The sequence below is a fragment of the Panthera pardus genome, unplaced genomic scaffold (assembly GCF_024362965.1).
Source record: "Panthera pardus isolate Hobbes unplaced genomic scaffold, ASM2436296v1 HiC_scaffold_27, whole genome shotgun sequence".
NCBI classification, from domain to species: domain Eukaryota; kingdom Metazoa; phylum Chordata; class Mammalia; order Carnivora; family Felidae; genus Panthera; species Panthera pardus.
Window position 1 is genome coordinate 98,177,978 of NW_026526843.1, and position 20,832 is coordinate 98,198,809.

Genomic DNA, 20,832 nt, shown 5'->3' on the forward strand with positions numbered 1-20,832 from the left:
TACCTGAAACAAGCTACTCACGTGGGTTTTATGTACCCTGAAGTTTGAGAACCATGGCTTTAATTGGATACCTTCGTAAGCGTGGTTTTCATTCAGGAGCCATAATCTGACTGCTTTTCTCCTCTCCCTCCTTTACCCAGCATCCCTTGTCCTTTATGAAACTTTTGGTTACATTTGTGTCACCGCTCTCAAGCCCCAGCAAGGGAAAGAAACAGTCATTTGATACGGAGTGAAGGTGATCAGACGTTCCCAAATGTTAGACCTAACTCCACACTCTAGATACACGGCAGCCTTTTCTCCCCCATCGCAGGTCCTTTTTCCCCTCCTCCATTAACTCCCTTGACTGTCCCCCATCCTGGCTCTTAACCATCTCCCTATCTCCTGCCCTGAAGCTCCTCTTAGATCCTTTAGAAGTAAATTCCCTGGGTCCCAGAGCTATATTTTCCCCTGGGGACACAAAGGGTTTCATTGACCTGTTAATGATTAGTCAGCACCATTGAACCTAGACCCTGGTTGTCGCCCCGCCTTATGTAAATGAAGCAGCCCCTGGTGGCCGTGGCTCGGCTCTTCAGCGACTTTATCCTCCTCCAGACCTCTCCACCAGGGGGATATTTTATTTCCTCTACCAGACAGAGGGAGCAGGCATTAGGCCTCCTACATTCTTCCTCACCTTCCCCTCTTCCTACTCCCAAGGCCTTATTGGGACCTAGCGACACTCAGTACTGCTTTATTTAATCAGAGCCTCTTCTTTTCCATGCCGCGCTTCCACGTCTGGACTGTACCCTCCCTCCACCTACCTCCCCACACGTCCTGCTTGACCGCCTCGCTCCCCCTTCAAGGGGACCAGGCTGCAAATTACAGACACCCCAGGGCATCCCTGTAAGCAGTGGTCATCGCGTGCCATTAAACAGCGAAAATCTTGCATAGGGAATTCTCGCTTGGGCTTCTCATGGAAAAGCAATCATTGAAAGAGAAAGGGAAGAGAAACGGAAAAGGACTTACCTCTACCCCTATATGCAGTCTGCACTATTATATTTAATTCATGGCATTTATGGTATTTCGTGATTTGTTTATTAGATAATAATGCCCTTAGAATCTTGAACCACTTAATTTCTCTGATGGAAAGGCCTTCCTGTTTTTCCAGACACAGTGTTTACTTCGCTCATAATAGAAAGACGGTTCTGACCATTTGGAGAAGTAGAAAGCTGAGGGAATAAACCACCTCTAAATCTACCTCTGGGAGATACACGGGTTGGCATTCCAGAATTTTTTCATGCCGGAGTCCAGTGTGTGTACAAAAATAGATAAACATACACGAACGTTTTAGAAAAATCGGTTGTAGACATTTTTGTAACCTACTTTCTCCCTCAGCAACTGACGGGGTGATCTTTTCCGTATCCCTTAATATATGCTGATGTCATCGCATTGGACAATGCATAGGATGCATAGGCTGTGGACATTGCATTGTAAGACTTAACCGTTATATATGTAATCTCTTCCCTGGTATGGGATATTTAAGTTGTTCCTACCTTGTGTCAATCATAAGTGATGCTGAAAATAACACTTTTCTACCTATATCTTTGCATGATTTTCCAGTTACTTCCCTAGTACGCGATTTTTGCATTTAAGCTTGTGGGTCATTGTATCTGCACATTTTAAAGACGTGTTAAGTATCGTCCTTCCTAAAGAAAATGATCCCTCGGCAAGTTTGGAACAATTTAATTTCAGTACATAGCCACTACTTGGTGATTCTGTTTGACTAAGACCAGCAGGAGAATTGTATTTGAAATGTCAGGCTAAGTTATCAAACAGCAAAGGGAAATGTTTTTCTACCTGGCTGCTTTACAGTTCAATCTTTGCAGCATTGGAGACTATATTATGCTTGTGTTATAGACAGCATTAATTTTTATGAATTAATTAGTAATTGCTGATAATAGGTGAGTAATGCAGCCTAATTCTTGATTTACCTGAGGATAGAGCTTTGTTAACATTCCTCGCTTCTTCTTTGTTTTCTGGATGATGATTTATTTGGTTAATTTAGCTTCTCATCCTCAAGTGAAATGTGGGTTTTATAGCACAGATCATTCATTTGTATATTCTTAAATGGCTTCTATGGATTAACATGTTCTAAATACAGTTGATGGTAAAGCACTCATTCTCCTGCCTAAATTATTCATGTTCAGGGCAGGCTTTCAGGCAAATGTCTGATTTTACTTTTCCACGTGAGTTGTTGTCTCGGTACATTTTACACAAAGGAAACAAAGCGGAAAATGTTGAAACTTGGTGAAAACAAATCCCAGGTGCACGCGAATAAAGAAGGGTGGAGGAAAAGGAGAAGCATATGGGAAGAGGAGCAGAAAGGAACAGATGCCAGATGGAAGGAGTCAATGGAAGAGGCTGCCTAGGGTGTAGAAATGGAAAAGTCAAAATGTGGGGAGAGACCTTTCCATTTCTCAAAGCCGAAAGAATTCCAGTACTAGCATGAGTCACTTGAAAACCGAGTGGTTTATATTAGTCACTGGGAGCAAAATTTTTTCTACCAGAAACATTAAGAATCATTGACTGCAACGCTGTGGAAAAGCAATCCATTCCGGTGTATATTTCATGCCGAAAGTCTCAGCATTCTGCATGTGGCAATAAATGTACAGCTAAACACTGCCTTCCCTCAAAATTGCCCTCAAAATGCCCCCATTATGGCTCGCAAGAGCACAGAGCTAGATTTTTATTGAGGACTGCTGTATGGTTCACAGTGGGTTTATGTACTACGGAACTCACCAAACCACTGTGCCTTTAATGGGATTATTGAAATCGTTCGTTACCATTCTAGATATTTTGACCTACTTTGTTCCTGCTGTTCTTCAGGTCTCATTTGGAAGCCAGTTCTGACCAGTGGAAGCGTCTGCACCTCTCTCTTCAGGAGCTTCTGGTGTGGCTACAGCTGAAAGATGACGAGTTAAGCCGGCAGGCACCGATGGGAGGCGATTTTCCAGCAGTTCAGAAGCAGAACGATGTACACAGGGTAGGACATTTTTAAGACTAGTGCCTTGCACATAGTGAGCATTCGGGGACTCTCTTAAAATGAGTTTGGGTTGAAACCGAGCTGACCAGAAATTGTTTTCACTCTGCCGATCCAGGAGTCAATTATAAATAATCCAAGCCATTATTATTTTAAATGTCAAAAGCGCCCACATCAACGATATCCTTTAAGAAATTGCCCATCTCTGTTAGCGATGTTTAAAAACATTGTGTTAGGGAAAATATTAAACATATACAAAGGAGGCAGAATCCTCTAGTAAACAGCCACGAATCCATCAAGACTTCAAATAGTTATCAGCTCATACCCGATCTTACTTCTTCTAGACCTCTACCGGTTCTCTATTATTTTGAGATAAATATCAAGCATGGATCGTTTAACTCATAAACAACTGAGAAAGTATCTCCGAAGATAAGTTTCCACTCTTTAAATGTGACCACATTGCTACTATAATGCGTTTTAAATTTTATTCTAATGACTCTCGGGCTTTATTCAAATTTCCACTCTTAACATATATGTGTCTCAAATGTTTTAACATGTTTTTTGTTTCAATAAGAATTAAAATAAGCTTCACACATTGCCTGTGGCCAATTTGCCTCTGAAACACATTTTTTAAAACTTTTATTTTTGAAATAACTATAGATTCCCAGTGAGTGACAAAAATAGTACAGTTTCCCTCTACGCTTCACCCAGTTTGCTCTAATGGTTGCACCTTGCATAACTACCCAACAATAAATACGGCTATGTCAACAGACAACATAAAAATGTACACTTGCAGCACACCTCGATTCACACTAGCTACCTTTCGAGCACACAGTAGCCGGTTGTGCCCAGTGGCTACCATATTGAACAGTAAGTACAGTTCAATGGGCTTGATCGCCTAGTGGCCACCATATTGAACAGTGCAGTTCAATAGGCTTGATCCTATTCAGGCTTGATACTTTTGGGAAGACTGCTTCAGAGACGGTAGTGTACTCCTCCATCATCAGGAGGTATGTAAGGTCTTGTTTTCTCTTTTGTGTGTGTGATTTGGGCAGCTGTCCATGACCAGTGGCTGGGGTTGGAATGTGATAATTACCTATTTCTATCATTTCTTCTTTGTTTATTAGCCAGAATACTCCTACGGGGGGGAGGGGGGGAGTTCATTCATCTACTCTTTGGGCACGCAGTATGCAGTTCATATACGAGAGGCAGGATACTTTACCAGCCTTCAGAATAACAAGTTATTCATTCACTAGCATCCTCCAACAGTGATTGGTTGTTTCTCGCTCTTTTTCTTTTCTTTTGCTCTTTGTCATATTTCTGTTTTCTCTATTAGGCTCTGAGTGGGGAAGTCAGAGATTTGGTCTTGCTCACCTCCAAGACCCTAGTAGCTAGGAAAGTGTCTGGCATACACTGGATGCTGAGCAGTGTATTTGAAAGGAGAATAAAAGGCGCAAGAACAGAAATGAATAGCAAACCAAGTAAATGACTACCCGACAACCAAAGCTTGATTAAATGGTGTCACTTGTGTATGTTCAACACTTAAAGAAAGATCTCTGTGGAGACATAGCCAAAGGTAGCATGTTCAAGAAAAGTCGAGGATTTCTATTATTCCAGAGAAGAGGACATAGACGATTGCTCAAAGGGAAGAAGACATGAGGGGAGATCCAGGAGTCTTTGCCAAAAAAAATTGCCAAGGAAACTGACAGTTTCTCCTTTAGCAATTCCCCTTCCTAAGATCCAGAACACTAAATTAGCTTTGTGGTAGAGTGAGATACAATAGTGACGTTTTTCAAAATGTTCTGCCTTTGAATAAATAGTCCAAGCACGCTGGTGTGTGCGTAGAAGAGCGTTCATTGAGACAGACGGGCATTTTAAATCGAATGCATTTATACGATATAAAGAAACGAGACAGAATTTCTACCAAAGGTGTAATTCCAGTCTACTTCTAGAAACCAAAGTTGAATCATCGGACAAGTGCACTAGCAGTCAGGACAGACTCTAGTCACATTCCTCTGTAAATTAGATTGAGATTGTTACTTTGTTCTTCAGCTATGAGATGAAGAATGTGATCCAAGTCTCCACAGTGCCTACTAGCCAGCATCTTATTATAAATACTTCCTCAGTGTCCCAGGTTATTGGCTTTAATGACTTGCTAACAGTGGTGAAATGTTAGTACTCACGCTCAGTCCTCTTACGCCGAAATCTCATGACCAGTAACACGCTTTGGGGAGACAGCGATGCTAGAGTTATGGGTAACGTGCACCAGACGGAAGTGAATTAATCCCCACTTGGCTAGTGTGCTTGTTCAGATACCCATCTGTCACCTTTCTTTAACTTCTCGGGACTTCCAGCCCGTTGATAACTCTGTGTTCTATACATGCGTTCCACTACTCCTCTCTCTTCACCTCCCTCCGAATCTAACTTAGATTCAATCATAAGACATTTTAATAACTCTTCCCCAAGATGATAAGATCCTGTGCTTTATTATCTTTTTGTGGGTGCCATCTGCAAAACCCCCAAACTTGAAGGATCTAACTAAATACTTTCTCCTGTCCAAACAACGACAGAGAAGACCACTACAGTCACCTTTTCAGGATGACAAACCAAGTGTTCCATTGACCAGCCCAATACATCACTGAGTCAGTTTACCTCCCAAGTATTTCTTGGCTCTTTCTACTGCAGTCATCACCATAGTTACAGAAGACCATATCTCCTAATGTTTCTGCCTCTACTCTGGCCACCCTACAATGCAGTCTTTACATTTCAGCCAGAGCGATTTATGTAAAAACATACGCTGAATCATGTCAGTCCTCATCTTAACACTCTTTAGTGGCTTCTCAGTGCCACTGGGGAAGGACCAAAATCCTCAACAAGGCCCCCACCTTCTCTTTTCTTACTGCTCTTTCTCTTGCCCTCTGGACCCTAGCCATACACCATGTTCTTTTGGTTTCTACAGTACTCCATGTTACTCTCAGGTGGTGCTTTGAACATGTTGATCCTCTGTCTGAAGCCCCTCCTACCTACCCCCACGCCTTCATAATTTCCTGGTTAACATCTGATAATCCTTTACGTCTTGGCTCAGACATCGAGCAAGCTTTTCCATGTTGCCCACATTTGACCAGATCTTCTTCTACATGCTCTCATACACAGTCTACTTTTCCTTCAGCAACTTAACATTCTTTGTCATCAAGTATATGTGTAATTTTTTGATTAATGTCAATCACTGTCACTAAACCATGTGCTCCAAGAAGCCTTCTTTTGGGGAGAGGGTTGTCATTTTTATACCCAGCACTTTATAAAGTGCCTAGTACAGAGTAGACACAAAATAGGTAAAGAAACAAAGGAATTGAGGAAGAAAAGGAAGAAGGGAAGGAGGAAGGGAAACAAACCAATCAGTGATCTAATCTTAACCTTATTCATTCTTCTTTAGTTTACTGAGACCAAGGGCAGGGAAAGAAGAATAACGAGTGATGTTCCTTCCTAACTGCAGGATTTTTCTGTTTATTCCCAATTCAGCGTCCATTTGTACTGTGTAGAGCTACTTTGATGCCCACTGTTTTTACTTGTGGTCTGGCCCAATGTTTTCACGAGCTTCTCTTTGTATCCTTAAGAAACATTCTTGTCACAAAACACTCTCCTCCCTCAAAGAACATCATCACTCCTAAGTGTTGATGAGAGAACCATTTAGCACCCTGTTTACTCAGAGTTTTGTCACATTTATGCAGTAGCCCTTTTATAGTAGCAATGGAATGCCTGTCTAGTTAGTAATGCTCCTGGTGCCTGTTGGCAAAAAGAAAAAAGGAAAATCCTTGAAACTGTGTCTCTTTATCAGATCTCCTGAACTTACTTAGCAAGAGAGAAAGGAAATATAATCAGTACAACACTGTCAAGATCTAGTCTTTGACGGATTTTGTATTTGTAGACTTGTTTTACTTTGCCACATTTCCGGGATTATAAATCGTCTGGCTCTTTATGGGTTTCTTGATTCAAATGCTGTTGATATAGACTGTTTAGTATCAAGATGGGTCACTTGCCATCATAGACTTGTTCCCCACGTATTTGGTGTGTCATTTTTTTTCAAATCCCCTGCTTACCATCTATTGTAAATTATTAATGCCCCGGGTTGTCGCTTCTTATGGGAATACAAATCCCATTACAATGTCAGAAGTCGAAACTATAGGAAAATATTTTTCACTTCTCTTTTATATAAATCAGGATGTTTACGGAAGAGGCAATTTACATTTTCTTTGTGTATCGTTGCAGACTAATGATAAAATCTGATAGCACAGCATCGTATGTCTTGTACTCTTAAGGCAAAAACCTATAGACCTTCTCAATCACTGTGCTGGAGAGTTCATGTTTTTCTTATAGGGAAAATTCCAAGACATTCCACACAGGTAGTTAGGGACTGCAGTCTTACCCCCCCAAAACAATGTTCACCCTCATGGGAGTGGATCTGTGTTCCCCAAACCAGCCGGGCGGCATAACAAACTGCAGCTGGAATGGCTCTCGAACCTGATTAATAAAATAATGCTCCATATGTTATAAATAATTAAAGCTCAAATATGCCTTCGCAAATATAAACGGACCGATTTTTATATCTTTTGAATACATTATCCAGGCTTTTACGGCCCCTCATTACTTGCCTCGCTAGACTGACTCGTTTTCAATTAGTGTGTATTATTCTGGTCCAGATATATTTTTAAAACTGACTTCCTTTGTTTTACTTGAGCGGTCACTAAAGTGATATTTATTACTTGTCTACTTCTGTGATTAACGTAGAGAGAGTTTTAAAGGAGCCCATCATAGTGGGAAATTTCTAAGGAGAACTGCGATAAACCAGTGGCTTCTTCAACTCCCTTCCTCCTACCCCAAATCCAAACGGAGATTAGGTCTTGATTATAAGAACACCGTACATAATGACTTTTTGTTTGCATCTGTAGTAATGAAATTGTTTGTCATTAGGCTTTCATCTTTCACTTTAAAAATCTCTATAATTCCTTCCCTTGAGACCGTTAAGGACACCTTCAAAGCTTTCTAAGATTTTCTGGTTAAGATTTAGATGGAAGGAATCAATACATACATTATTAAACCAGTGGACAGAAAGCCATTATTGTGTGGATGCTGTTGACAAATGAAAAGGCTGGAATAAAGTAGTTTACTTGTTCATTTGTCAGGTCATATATTATGCATGTTCGATTTCCTCAGAAGTCACCACAAAGTGAGGGAGAGGTTTAGAAATTCGATAAAATTATCCTGGAATCACGTTGTTGATTATACATTTATTTAAGCTAATTCTGTCATCAATGCTAGCCTGCTTCCTTTGGGTACATTTTCGTAGCTGTGTTAGCTTGATGAGTTCGCTGTGTTTTCTTTCCACAGAAATAGATTGTGTCTTCGGGTGCCATTTGTGAATGTTAAGATTCAAGTCAGCTCTGTGTCAAAAAAAGAACAAAACGCATTGTTCCCTAGCACCTCTGAAAAACAACAAAAAAAGGTTGTGACAGGGTAATTCATTCCAACATTCAATGACCTGGCCTCTTAGAGTTTCTGAACAAGTTTGGTTCGCCTGCAAATTCACTGTTATTTCTACTCTCCACTGTCTGCCACTCTGTATTGGAAGAAACAGACAACTAGACATCTTTTTTTGGTTTGTTTGTTTGTTTGTTTGTTTGTTTTACTCAACAAGGCCAAAAGCTTATTCTTTAAACAGGCCAATAAAAGCGATAAACTCATAGCAAGACTTAAAAAGAAAAAGACCAGGAAAATATAACTCGACGATATCAGGTGGGGATAAGGAGAACGTGGCTGCAGGGCCTACGGATGTTAAGATAATAAAACATTTCACAAGTAACCTTTTACTAATAAAGTTCACAATTTAAGTCAAAATTCCAAATTTCTTCAAAACAAGACATTCAGCTAAATCAAGAAAACAATTAGAAATCTGGATATTACTTTGGAAATAGACCTCTTTTGGATCTATTCTGTATCCCTAATGGAGTAAGCTACTTTTGTGTAAGTTTGATATTTTATGCAGTCCTATTTAGGAATGCTGAATAGAAAAGATTTTAAAATTATTTTTAGAACGACATTTCTAGGCATTTGAGGGAGTCTTCTGAAAACTAGCTACATCATCAAAACTTGAGAACGGAGCCATCTAGGATTTGCCACTTTTCTTTAATGATCCTAACAAAATAAAATATGAATAATTTACAAATTGACTTCCCTACCAAAGTCCTCTTTCGAACCATGTCAAAATATTCTGATATCTGGAAAAACACCCTTCACATGATATTTGCGTAGGATGTTGCCTTTATAGAGCGCTTTGACACATTCATTTACTTTCAAATGAACCCCTGCTCTTTTTCTGTGTCCTTCCTTTTCCCAAAGAAAGCATTTTAGGGAAAACTGTGCCATAACTCAGACTCCCAGGATTTATTGATTCTCTCGGTGGTTATTTATGGAGGACCTACCCTGTGCCAGGGCTGAGGATAAAGGAGTGAACGCAACGAGACTCTGCCCCCGCGGACCTTCAGGTTTTACTGAGCACAACATGTAGTAAACCAGTCAATTAACATGTAGTCTCCTTTCAAATCAGTGCTAGCAAGAGAAAGTAAACGAAACAGGATCAGAGAAAGAATGAGAGGTAGTGGCCTACCTGCAGAGGTGCTTTTCCTCCAAAGGTCTGAGTGAGCCGAGCAAAGACCTTGAGTGAAGAATGTTTTAGGCAGAAGAAGCCGTGAATGCAGAAGCCTAGAGGTAAGAACAGGTTTTGTGCGCTCAAGGAACAACCGGATGGGCTAACGGTAGGTTGTAGAGAGTGCCGAAGGCCAGATAAGCATTCATGCTGCAGGCCACCATTTGGAGTAGATTTTATTTTGTGCGTAAGGAGACGCCACTGGGGGACCATAAGCAGGGATGACATGAACTGGTTTTGGGTGTCCAGAAGTTGCCTCTGGCTGCTCTATGGAGAATGGACAGTGGGAGGAGCAAAAGTGAAAGCAGGGAGAAAGTTAGGAGGGCGGTGAAGTCGTTTGGGCGGGAGATAAGAATGACTTGGCCGAGAGTGGAAAGGATAGACATGATGACAAATTATTTGACCCAAGATACATTTTGAGGGTAGAGCTGACAAACCTTCAGATACATGGGATGTGGAATGTGAGAGGAAGTGAAGAGTCAAGGATATCTCTGAAGTGTCTGATTTGAACAAGTGGAGAAAGGATGAGACCATTTATGGAGGTGGGAAAGACTTTGAAATGATCACGGATGAGGCCGTGTATGTGGAGCAAAACAAGTCTTCCATATTTAGATTATATCGATAGAGACAAATGGTACGATTCAGAAATCATTCACCACTTACGCTTGACAATCTCCGATTCTGGCGGAGCCTCCTGGGAATGGATATAAGTTAATTTGTCACGGGGTCTCCTGATAATCAATTCAGCTGTACTATTGCTACAGAAGGAATTTCCAAAACTTAGGGTTTAGGTTCAATAACCTGAGACCTAATTCTCTAAATGACCATGGGAATAGTTTGAGCTTTCACCTGTGATTTCTCAAGGTCAGCTCGGAACTTAACAACATTATCGTCAATAGGAAGTGACTTCCCCAGTGGTTGTTGGAAGCAGCCCAGGCCTAGGATTTAGAGTCAAACAGCTGTTCAAGATGCTGCGTGGGCACTAAACTGTTCCTCCATAGTATCACAGATCTGCAAGCAGGCTGGACTCTATTCTAGCCCATGCCCTTGATCTCAGAGAGCACAACTTTTACTTGAAAAGGCTTCCAAAGAAATAAATCTCACCAAGGTGTTGATTAAGCACATGTCCCCCCCCTAAACACTCCAAAATGTTTTCTCATTGAATACAGTTAGATTTTTTTTTTTAATCATTTCAGGCTTGACGTGTGGCCATTTATTTTTCAACTCTGCTTGAAACTGATTCAGTCTCGCTTTTGAAAGACGGTTGTTCTTGTTGTTGACTATCAGAAACAACAGCCGAGATGTAGCTGATACCGTGATGCATTATCTTCGCTTTCATTCAGGAATGGAGTGGAAACAAAAATGGACCTTTTTTCCATCTTACTTAATGATGATTATGTAGTCAAACTCTTAGAAGTAGAAATTGGAAAGGAGGTTGTGAAAAGCTGGGGACAGGATGAAATGGGAAGTTTCAGTTGTGCAGAAGGAATACGTTCTAGGGACCTGCTGTACGACCTAGTGCCTAGAGTTAACACTACTGTGGGTAGAGGGTTGAACGAACTTAAAACTTTCTTAAGGAGCTATATCTCGTATTGAGCATTGTTAGTGCAATTTTAAAATATCGGGATGATTGGACCTTTCCTTTGTATTCCATACACTCCATTTGTAGAACTTCTCTAATACCAGCCATTTCCGATGAAAATGAAGGGAATCCTCTGTCTTTTTGTTTTCTTGTTGTTCTTCTCTTCCTGCTCCTTTCCGATTTCTGCCTTCCATGAATCCCCATGAATTTGCCTTGGATTCTTAGAGGCAAAATTCTTGCCACTCCAGTTAACCACATTTCTGGATCTCGCCCCTTCCCCACATCTTGGTTTCAAGTTCATTGGGCATTGATGCTCCCTAAGTCAACATTCAGTAAATAAGACACTGGTGAGGTGTTTGAGACTCAGTACTCACTGTCTACGTGAGGAGTGTCACTGTGGTGACAGAATGTATTCCACTTTCTTTTCAGAAGTCAAAACAGTATGGGAGGCACATAGAAAAAGCAGAAACAATGTGGAAACTAGCCTGATAATATCGGGTGGCAAAACTAAAACACTGATCACTTTGTAGATATGGCTGTGTTAATGTCCTTGTCCTGTGCCCGTTCAGGAACCACTTGTTGTCTGTGTGGCACCATTAGATCACTCCAAATTTTAGGGTCTGTCTAGTGTTCGCTCATCCCTTACCTAATGCTTCACACTGGACGATAAGCCCCAACCAAGCAGCTCTAACTTCTGAATGTGTGAGCATGAACATCTCCTTCTAATGTGGGGCATGAACGTCTCCTTCAGGGAGGGAATCTCTAGGATTAAGAAGGCAGAGCAAAGAGGGCCTCCTCTTGAGGAAAATCCACTCAGCAGCTCAACGGTTACATTCAGCCTTGGATCTGGCACATAAGGAAAGGCCCAGAATAAGAGCTTTCCATTTTTCCCAATCGACAGCATTTAATGTTTTCGCTAATAATTCATGAGCCCAGGCTTTCACCCTCAAGCATGTTCTGCATCTAAATCAAACTGGCCTCCACATAACACACTCTGGTTTTCGAACTGGGTGTTCTGTTACGTGGTCAACAAAATTTATTATCCACTATGTGCCAAGCCATGGCTATAATTTTTATCATTAGGAATGGTGTCTAGAAGAGATCGTCTCAAATTGCCACCATGTAACAGGCTTATGGCCAATTAATGACCTAAACAACCTAAACACTTTGATTCTGGAACATTCCAACTGGATGCAAGAACTCGGGTAAGGTGTGTAGCAAACCGCCCGCATTTTTACAAACGAGGACGCCGGGGCTCAGGGAGATCTTAGGCCTGGTTCTAGATCACCCAGCCCAGCTTCGGCCCATCCCAGACTTGAACATCCTTTTCACCACCACCTCCGCCTGCCTCGCAGGGTGATTCTGTCAAGTTCTGCTGACAAGTGTGAAAACGTACAGTCATTCCATGCGATTTCAGTCGGAGTAACACAAATATAGACTTGCCACCTCAGTGGGAATTTAGATAAAATTCAGCTCCATGGAAACCGCACATGGTTGAAAGAGATCTGTGTTTGGACAAGCGGGGGTTTTTACTCACATCCATAGCGATAGGACCACCGTGTCTAGGTGAAAGCATTATCGCCTTTCTCTCAAAAATGTCAGTCCCTGTGCCCAGAGCTCTCATCCCGCCCCTCTCTTCCCTGAGGTCCTTCAAGCACGTCAGTGTCTCACACTCTTCATCCTCCTCTCTGCACGTGGTTCTAAGCTGCTTCTCTGCATGGTATTAATAGGTATTTGCGGTCAGATTCACCCTATTTGGTTTTTTGCCCCGTAAGGACGAGAGGCCGGGGGAAACAAAAATCAAAAATCAAATAATCAATGACTCGGTTCTTCTCTATTACTTTCAGGTGTTTTTTTTTGTTTTTTGTTTTTTTTTTAATTTCTGACTTGCTTCATGGCCATTAGGATTTTGCGCTTATGCGGCTTCCAAATTATTGTAATTCAGGGATCTTTTCTTTTTTGCCGTCACTCACCTTCAGCCTGGCTTAAGAATTTCAGGATTTGGATTCTAAGTGACTAATGACCTGCTGGCCTTAGGCAAATCCCAACTTATCTGTACTTTGCTCTGCATTGGTAAAACATTCAGAGTATAAAAGTATCACCACAAACATATCTATTCAGCCAAACTCTTGACTCCTTCAGGACAAAGATCATGTTCCTACATCTTCCCTCTCCTATACATAATGGATTCAAAATAAATATTTTTAATTAGCTAATTAGCCAGCCTACAGTCAGTCAGCCAGTTGGTCAGTATTTGTGATAGATAAATACTATCCCTCAGGGGCACCTGGCTGGCTCAGTGGGTAAAGCACGTGGCCCTTGATCTTGGGGTTGTGAGTTTCAGCCCCACAGTGGGTGTAGAGACTGCTTAAATAAATAAACATTAAAAGTCATAAATAAATGTTAACTATCAGATCATCTCACCTTAAAATAAATGGATTTACCTTGGCATGTCCCGCTTGTGTGGTGCATGCTTCATATAAATTATTCTGTGAAACTTAGGAGCTGAAGGAGAAAGGTCAATTTAATATGCCTATTTTTCTTCATTTGTAAGACGGAATGCTACTTTCTTTTCTCAGAGGTGTTCTAGGTCTTAGTAGTTGCTTCTGGTTCCTTCCATATCACTGTTTTAGGCCCTTGGGCCTGGCTATCTTTGGAAAGGTAAAAAGGAGGCTGTGGGGAAGAGGATGAGTTTTAAAGAAAATAATTTGATCTGTTCAAAGGATTCCGGAAGTAGATATCTTAACATCTGAATATTAACATCTAACTAATGTAAAGGTTATTCTGTATGTGTCGGGAGGAAGGGCTCTATATCTGATACCTTTCTCACATTGGCACACGAAGGAACCACCTTGTCTGATTTAAAACATTAAACATAGCCTATGAGACAAAATCACTATAGCATAGGAGTGTATATTTCCCCAAACGTCGCTCAAATAGCGTCAAATAGCCTGTCAAATACCTTTGACAGGCAAGGCGGTTATCAAAGACTTAAGTCCCCTGACATTGAATGTTCTTGTTTTTGTTTTAAAATGTTTCCATCTTCCTTCCTCTAAAAATGCAGTGAACTCTTATGCAGTTTATGGTAAGTCGATTAGATGTTGAAAAATTGATTTGTCATTATTGTAATGCAGACTCTTCCCGAGTTTCTGTCGTTGTTGTCTTTGTTTTTGCATTGGCTACATACGCCTATCTCTTTTAAACTCCACGCTATGAGGGCCCCTGATGCTTATTGCCTAGTACAGTGTCTCGTAAGTACAGGTGCTCAAAATCTTTTCAAAGAACAAATGGAACAAGACCTTCCGTTATCCCCACGCTTCAAATGACAGATTCCTATTTATGGTTTTTTTCCGCATAGTGAGAAATATTACCATTTTCCTTGTCTTCTGATTTTCTCGAACCAACTGTTTCTTCCTTTTTTCTGGGGTTTTTAACCTTTCTTATATTTGGTCGAAATCTTCCCCAATTCTAACGATACAGCACATAACCTTCTCTTCCCTCCACTTTCTTTTCTTAATTTCAGACAACGACTTCTAAAAGCAACGGACCGTCCTCTTACATTGTAATCTGACCTGTCCTCTTCCTATCTTCCTTTCCTCTTTCTCAGAAAAAAAATGTATACTGCACCGTTCTCATCGAATTTTTCTCATCTCTCATTACCCCTTCTTCTCCTGCTCACTCCTCAACTAAGCCGACTTCTGAGGCTACTGCCCTCCACTGAAATTGCTCTCACCAAGCCCTACGAACACGTCTCAGTGCTGCCCTGGCTTTACATCTGAGGGCTGTGATTGGACGCTCTCTGTCACTTTCTTCCTCTCTCTTCGATAGTTCTACGCTTCTCATTTCCCCCACGCTTTCCACCTATTCGTCCCACTCCTTTTTGGCCTCTCGTGGGATCTATTTCCCCTGTCTGCCCGTACATTTTGTATATTCTCTAGAATATACTCTACTGCCTGAGCAATCTCGTGTACTCTGTCATTTTAATCCTCATCTCTATGCATAATCATAGGCACTCAATGGATGTTAACTGAGAAAATGACTCCTAAATCTCCTTTTCTTCTCCCTGAACATCAGACTTTGATATTTCTGTCCTTCTGGAAGGAATGATACCTCTCCAAGCTGAGCATATCACGAGACAGATTCCCCCCTCATACTCGTGTTGAGTTTTTAATATTCATCTTTATTAATTTTATCCCGAATGTGCATATGAAGTATCCTGGATCAGAGACTGACTTCTTTGAATTACCTAACAGGGAATATCATCACCGTCTCACCCCTTCTCACGGCCTTTACCCCAAGTCTTACTCCTGGTAAAGTAAGAGCCAGTGGTGAGAGCCACGGAAAATTTTCCCACATGACTGGCTACATATTCCCTAGGCCAGAGACAAGGAGAAAGGATTTTTCTATTATAAAGGGGAAGGAAGCCTCCTCCTTCAGAAAGGATCCCCTTCTCCTCCCGATAGGGTCTCCTTGGAAACATAAAGGACCTGAGTCCTAACTCTAACCTTTCTAAAAGCCAGATAGCCCTATGTAGCTTGGATTTTACAAACTGGAAATGTCACCGAGGTCTGGCCTTTTTTCCCAACCTGTAAAGACCTAAAGAGAGAGCCACCCCAGTCTTGCTGACAACTTGGAACTTAACCTGGGAACTTCCTCTGGGCTCTAACAGTTTGATCCTCTTGGATGAGAGAAATTGACTAGATGAATGACTGCGGATCAGTTCCCATGGGAAGGTTCTCGGAGCCAGAGCTTTTTATAGGTGTGCTGAGAAATGCAGGAGGCTTTATTTCCTCGAATGCGGTCTAATTGCACCCAGAATTCACTCATCTACCCAACCTAGAAGCTAGAAGTCTTCCTTGCTTCTTCCTCTCTCTTATCACTGGCATCTATTCAGTCGCCAAATTCCCACACCTCTACACTCTAACATTTCCCTACTCTATCCTTTTTTTTTTAGCGGGGGGTGGGGGGTGGGTTCCACTGCCCTGGATCAGATCCTCATAATCTTCCAGTAAATTCTTCCAGTTGCCTCCTAACTGGTCTAATTCCATTTCTGCCCTTCTCAAAGACATACTCTGTATTTACATCAGGGACATCTATTTGAAACACACACATGCCCACACCACTCTCCTGCTTCAATCCTCTCAAAGCCCCCTGATCTCCTGGGGGCACCTGGGTAGCTCGTTCAGTTAAGTATCTGACTCTTTATTTCGGCTCACATCATGAGATTGAGCCCTATGTCGGGGTCCATGCTGGGCGTGGAGCCTGCTTGAGATTCTCTCTCTCCTTCTTCCACTGACCCTCCCCTGCTCGCTCTCTCACAGTCTCAAATAAAAAAAAGAAAAAGAAGAAGAAAGAAAGAAAGAAAGAAAGAAAGAAAGAAAGAAAGAAAGAAAAAAGAAAGAAAGAGAACTGGCCTACTTGAGAAAACTTGAGATGTGGATAATATATGCCATACTGTATTATATCTTATGTCTTCACACATGTATTTTCGTTGGTTTTCTTCTCCCTCCTCTAATCTGCACTTCGCTGGCTAATGCACATTCATGCTTTAGAATTCTTCGTGAATACTATCTTCTCTAGGGAGCCTTTCCCAATTTCCTTTCCCACACGCTGCAAACCTCTAGCACTTGCCACACCGTTTTGAAATTATTTCTGTGTTTGACTCTTCTCCTGTATACGAGTTTCTAAATGGGAGGGGTTGTTTTGCATTCAACTTTGCGTTTCTAATTTCTTATACAACTACTGACACACAGTAGTTCAACAAAGGGAGCCATTATTATTTTATAATTAGTAATGTCAAAGTTAATTGCCTCCTATCAAGTGCAAATGGAGAGACTAGAAAAAAATGATGATTTTTTTGAAGTTGGGAAAATTAAATGTATGAGAAAATATAAGAATACAAGAACTGTATACACATACACATGCGAGCACGTGCGCGCGCACACACACACACACAGATTTCAAATGAGATATTAGAGGGAGAATCAGCCTTACACGTAAGCAGAATAAATAACCCCCCCACTCCGTATTATAATACCTACTCTGTATTATTTCAAGCGGACAAAAATATCTCACTGTACCGAAACTACATCCCCATCCAAAGACTGAATCCTAATATTTCACTTCTAGAACTTTATTATTTCAATTCAAACACCTTGCCTCGGGGCGCCTGGGTGGCTTGGTCAGTTAAGCGTCTGACTCTTGATTTGGGCTCCGGTCATGATGTCACAGTCATGGGATCGAGTCCCACATCGGGCTCTGCACTAAGCATGGAGCCTTCTTAAGATTCTCTCTCCCTCTCTGTCTCTGCCCCTCTCCCCCAGTAGCAATCTGTCTCTCTCTTAAAATAAATAAACATTAAAAAAAAAACCAAGCACCTTGCCTCTTTCCACTTAACTGTTAAGTAACTATGGAAGACAAATCATTTTGCCAAGTGTCAAACTCGGGATTTCTTTTTTTAATTTTTTTTAACATTTATTTATTTTTAAGAGACAGAGAGCAGGCAGGGGAGAGGCAGAGAGAGAGGGAGACACAGAATCCCAAGCAGGATCCAGGCTCTGAGCCATCAGCACAGAGCCCGACGCGGGGCTCAAACCCACAAACCGCGAGATCATGACCTGAGCCAAAGTCGGACGCTCAACCGACTGAGCCACCCAGGCGCCCCGTGGATTTTTTTTGAACGATGAGAATTTTATCTATACATGTATCATATAATACAGTTCTGGAGCATTCCTACAACACAATATATCTGGAGTTCAAAGGAGATGCAGCTAATTTTTCTCTCAGTAACAGAACAGGGCTAAATTCAATAGGTAACATTGCTAAAACTAGGGCAGAATTGAGAAGGGATTTGAATAAATAAGCTCTATGTCGGGGCAATTATTATTACTCTTTACACTGATCTATTAACATTTATGTGGTACTTAATACTTTCATTAACATCTTCACTTCTAAGGTGGTAGAATCTGGTCCGTAGCTATCTTCGATGGTTTCCAAGTATCTGTCAATTTATTCTAGCCTCATACGCTGTCTCACCACTGTTGGCACTCAATTGCGTATGAAGTTTATTGTTTTTGCTCTGTTTCTAGTGTGTTGGTGTTCTCCCTCTTTTCATCCGGAAGCTTCCTGAAGACAGAAACTATGCATTTTGCTTTCCTTTTAATCCTCTGTATCAAAGAAGCTTACAGATTAGGGTTTAAAATTGATAACTAGCGTAGATGATCCCAAGAGACCTATTCTAGGCCTATTCTTTCATAGAAACTTATTCCCTCAATTCCTAAGTCCAGTATACCTCAAAGCATTTCTACCATTCTCAAAGAAGTCACATTAGATAATGGGTATTTTTCAAAAGGACTGAGTTTTTACTGTGAATACTTCACTTTATAAGTTGTCAGACATTTTGACAGAATTAACTGACGGTTATGGATTGAATTGGTTGTGTATTTCAGTACAACCTAGGTTCTTCCAAATAGCCCTTCAGGCCCCCTACTATGCTCTAGAATAACCATTCTTTCGGGTATACAGAAGTCTTCATTATCCCCGTGAGCATCTTGTAATATGTATCGTTCAACTTTGCCTTCAGATTTCAAGTTTGGCGCTCAGGTTGTACAAGTAAATCACTCTTATCTTAATGAAAAAGCATCAACGTATCTTGAAAGTTCCCCCATACTCTCCAGAATAGTTTTATATACACAGTGGTTTCCTGATTAACAGAAAGATCCATACGGGCTCATTTATCATTTTGTGACAATCGGTTTATAAATAAAGGAGATAGAAATTGACCTGGGAATTTCATAACCAAGTTCTGAACAACCAGGATTAATTTTGAGAAGAATGCCACAAGCCAAATAAGCATTTCTTTTCATCTCATTTCACAGGCCTTCAAGAGAGAATTGAAAACGAAAGAACCTGTAATCATGAGTACTCTTGAGACTGTACGAATATTTCTGACAGAGCAGCCTTTAGAAGGACTAGAGAAACTCTACCAGGAGCCCAGAGGTAATTGAATGTGGAACTGTAATAACATATTGATAGAAGGATCAGTGGTGACAGAGCGACCCATCCATTCTTGCTGCCAGGGTCTGGATGGCGCTCATATTTTCTAAGTTAAATAGAATCGATTCAAATTAAACATAGATGTTGGGAAAGAAAAAGGAACCCTAAACCACCATGCATAAATCTGGTTGCACATTCATAAATAAACATTAAGAGAGACTCGTTAGTGATCAGTTATCGAAACACTTAGAAAATAAGAAACAAAAGAGATTTGCTGCGAGAAGGGATCCTGTCGTTATAAAGACTACAACCTAATTTTCCTTTTAAGAGCCTGGCTGAAGTAAATTAGAGCTTGGGGTGCGCATTCTAACATGTTTCTGTTCAATGGCTTGAATGGATCTTGGATGATCTGAATGATAGAAGGTAGAACAGAGGAGGACAGACCTGAGATGCGCAGACATTGTCGGAATTTATGCCTAGGTGCGAAAGAACCATTAATCAATGGGTTGCCCTCTTGTTGCACTGTACTTTCTTTCTTCCGGTATGACCTTTTCAACAATGTTTTTAAAAAAAAAACAAAAAAACAAAAAGGACTGTGGCCTAAAACCTTGTCATGTTACCAATTTAGAGCTGCCTCCTGAGGAGAGAGCCCAGAATGTTACACGGCTCCTGCGAAAGCAGGCTGAGGAGGTCAACACCGAGTGGGAAAAACTGAACCTGCACTCTGCAGACTGGCAGAGAAAAATAGACGAGGCCCTCGAAAGACTCCAGGAACTTCAGGAAGCAACCGATGAGCTTGACCTCAAGCTGCGTCAGGCTGAGGTGATCAAGGGCTCCTGGCAGCCTGTGGGTGACCTCCTCATTGACTCTCTCCAAGATCACCTCGAAAAAGTCAAGGTACCTTCTATTCCTTTGCTTCGGGGCCCTTTGAGAGACTTGAAAGGTTCCAATCTGAACTTGGGTGTGGTGCTTTCTTCTCCCAAAGTTTAAGAAAAAAATGTTTTCATGTTTATTTTTGAGAGAGACAGAGACAGAATGCGAGCAGGGTAGGGGCAGAGAGGGAGACACACACAGAATCCGGAGCAGGCTCCAGGCGCCGAGCTGTCAGCGCAGAGCCCGGCGCGGGGCTTGAACTCACGAACTGTGAGATCATGACCTGAGCCGAAGTCGGACGTTCAACCGACTGAGCCACCCGGGCACCCTCTTCTCCCTAAGTTTAAAATAGGGCCCTCATGCATTAGAAATCCGTTGATCTTTCACAAATTCGAAATCATCTTGCATGTGGTATTTTCTCTAGGAGGAATTGGTGATCTGATCATCTCTGTCTCTAATAACGTGGAATGAAATATTTAAAAGTTACAGGGTGAAACAATCCCCTTTATTTTGCTATTAGGGAATGAACTTAAGCGCTTGTACGAAAATGACCCGAGTTGCGTGCATGGGCGCGCACGCGTGTGTGTTCTTTGTGATACTTAGTATCAGAGTAGGGACAAATAGAACACTTCATCAAGAGCCGGGAGTCTAGGCTTTGGCCTTTTT

General features: G+C 41.4%; 1 protein-coding gene across 20 annotated transcripts in view; it reads left to right on the forward strand.

Moving 5' to 3' along the window:
• Positions 1-20,832, forward strand: part of DMD (dystrophin) — a 2,111,713-nt gene that overhangs the window by 1,755,162 nt on the left and 335,719 nt on the right. For all 20 annotated transcript variants that reach the window (XM_053892047.1, XM_053892050.1, XM_053892044.1 and 17 more), the window contains 3 exons: positions 2,863-3,019; positions 19,176-19,296; positions 19,922-20,190. In XM_053892047.1, the coding sequence (XP_053748022.1) occupies positions 2,863-3,019; positions 19,176-19,296; positions 19,922-20,190 (547 nt within the window). The remainder of the gene's footprint in view (positions 1-2,862; positions 3,020-19,175; positions 19,297-19,921; positions 20,191-20,832) is intronic.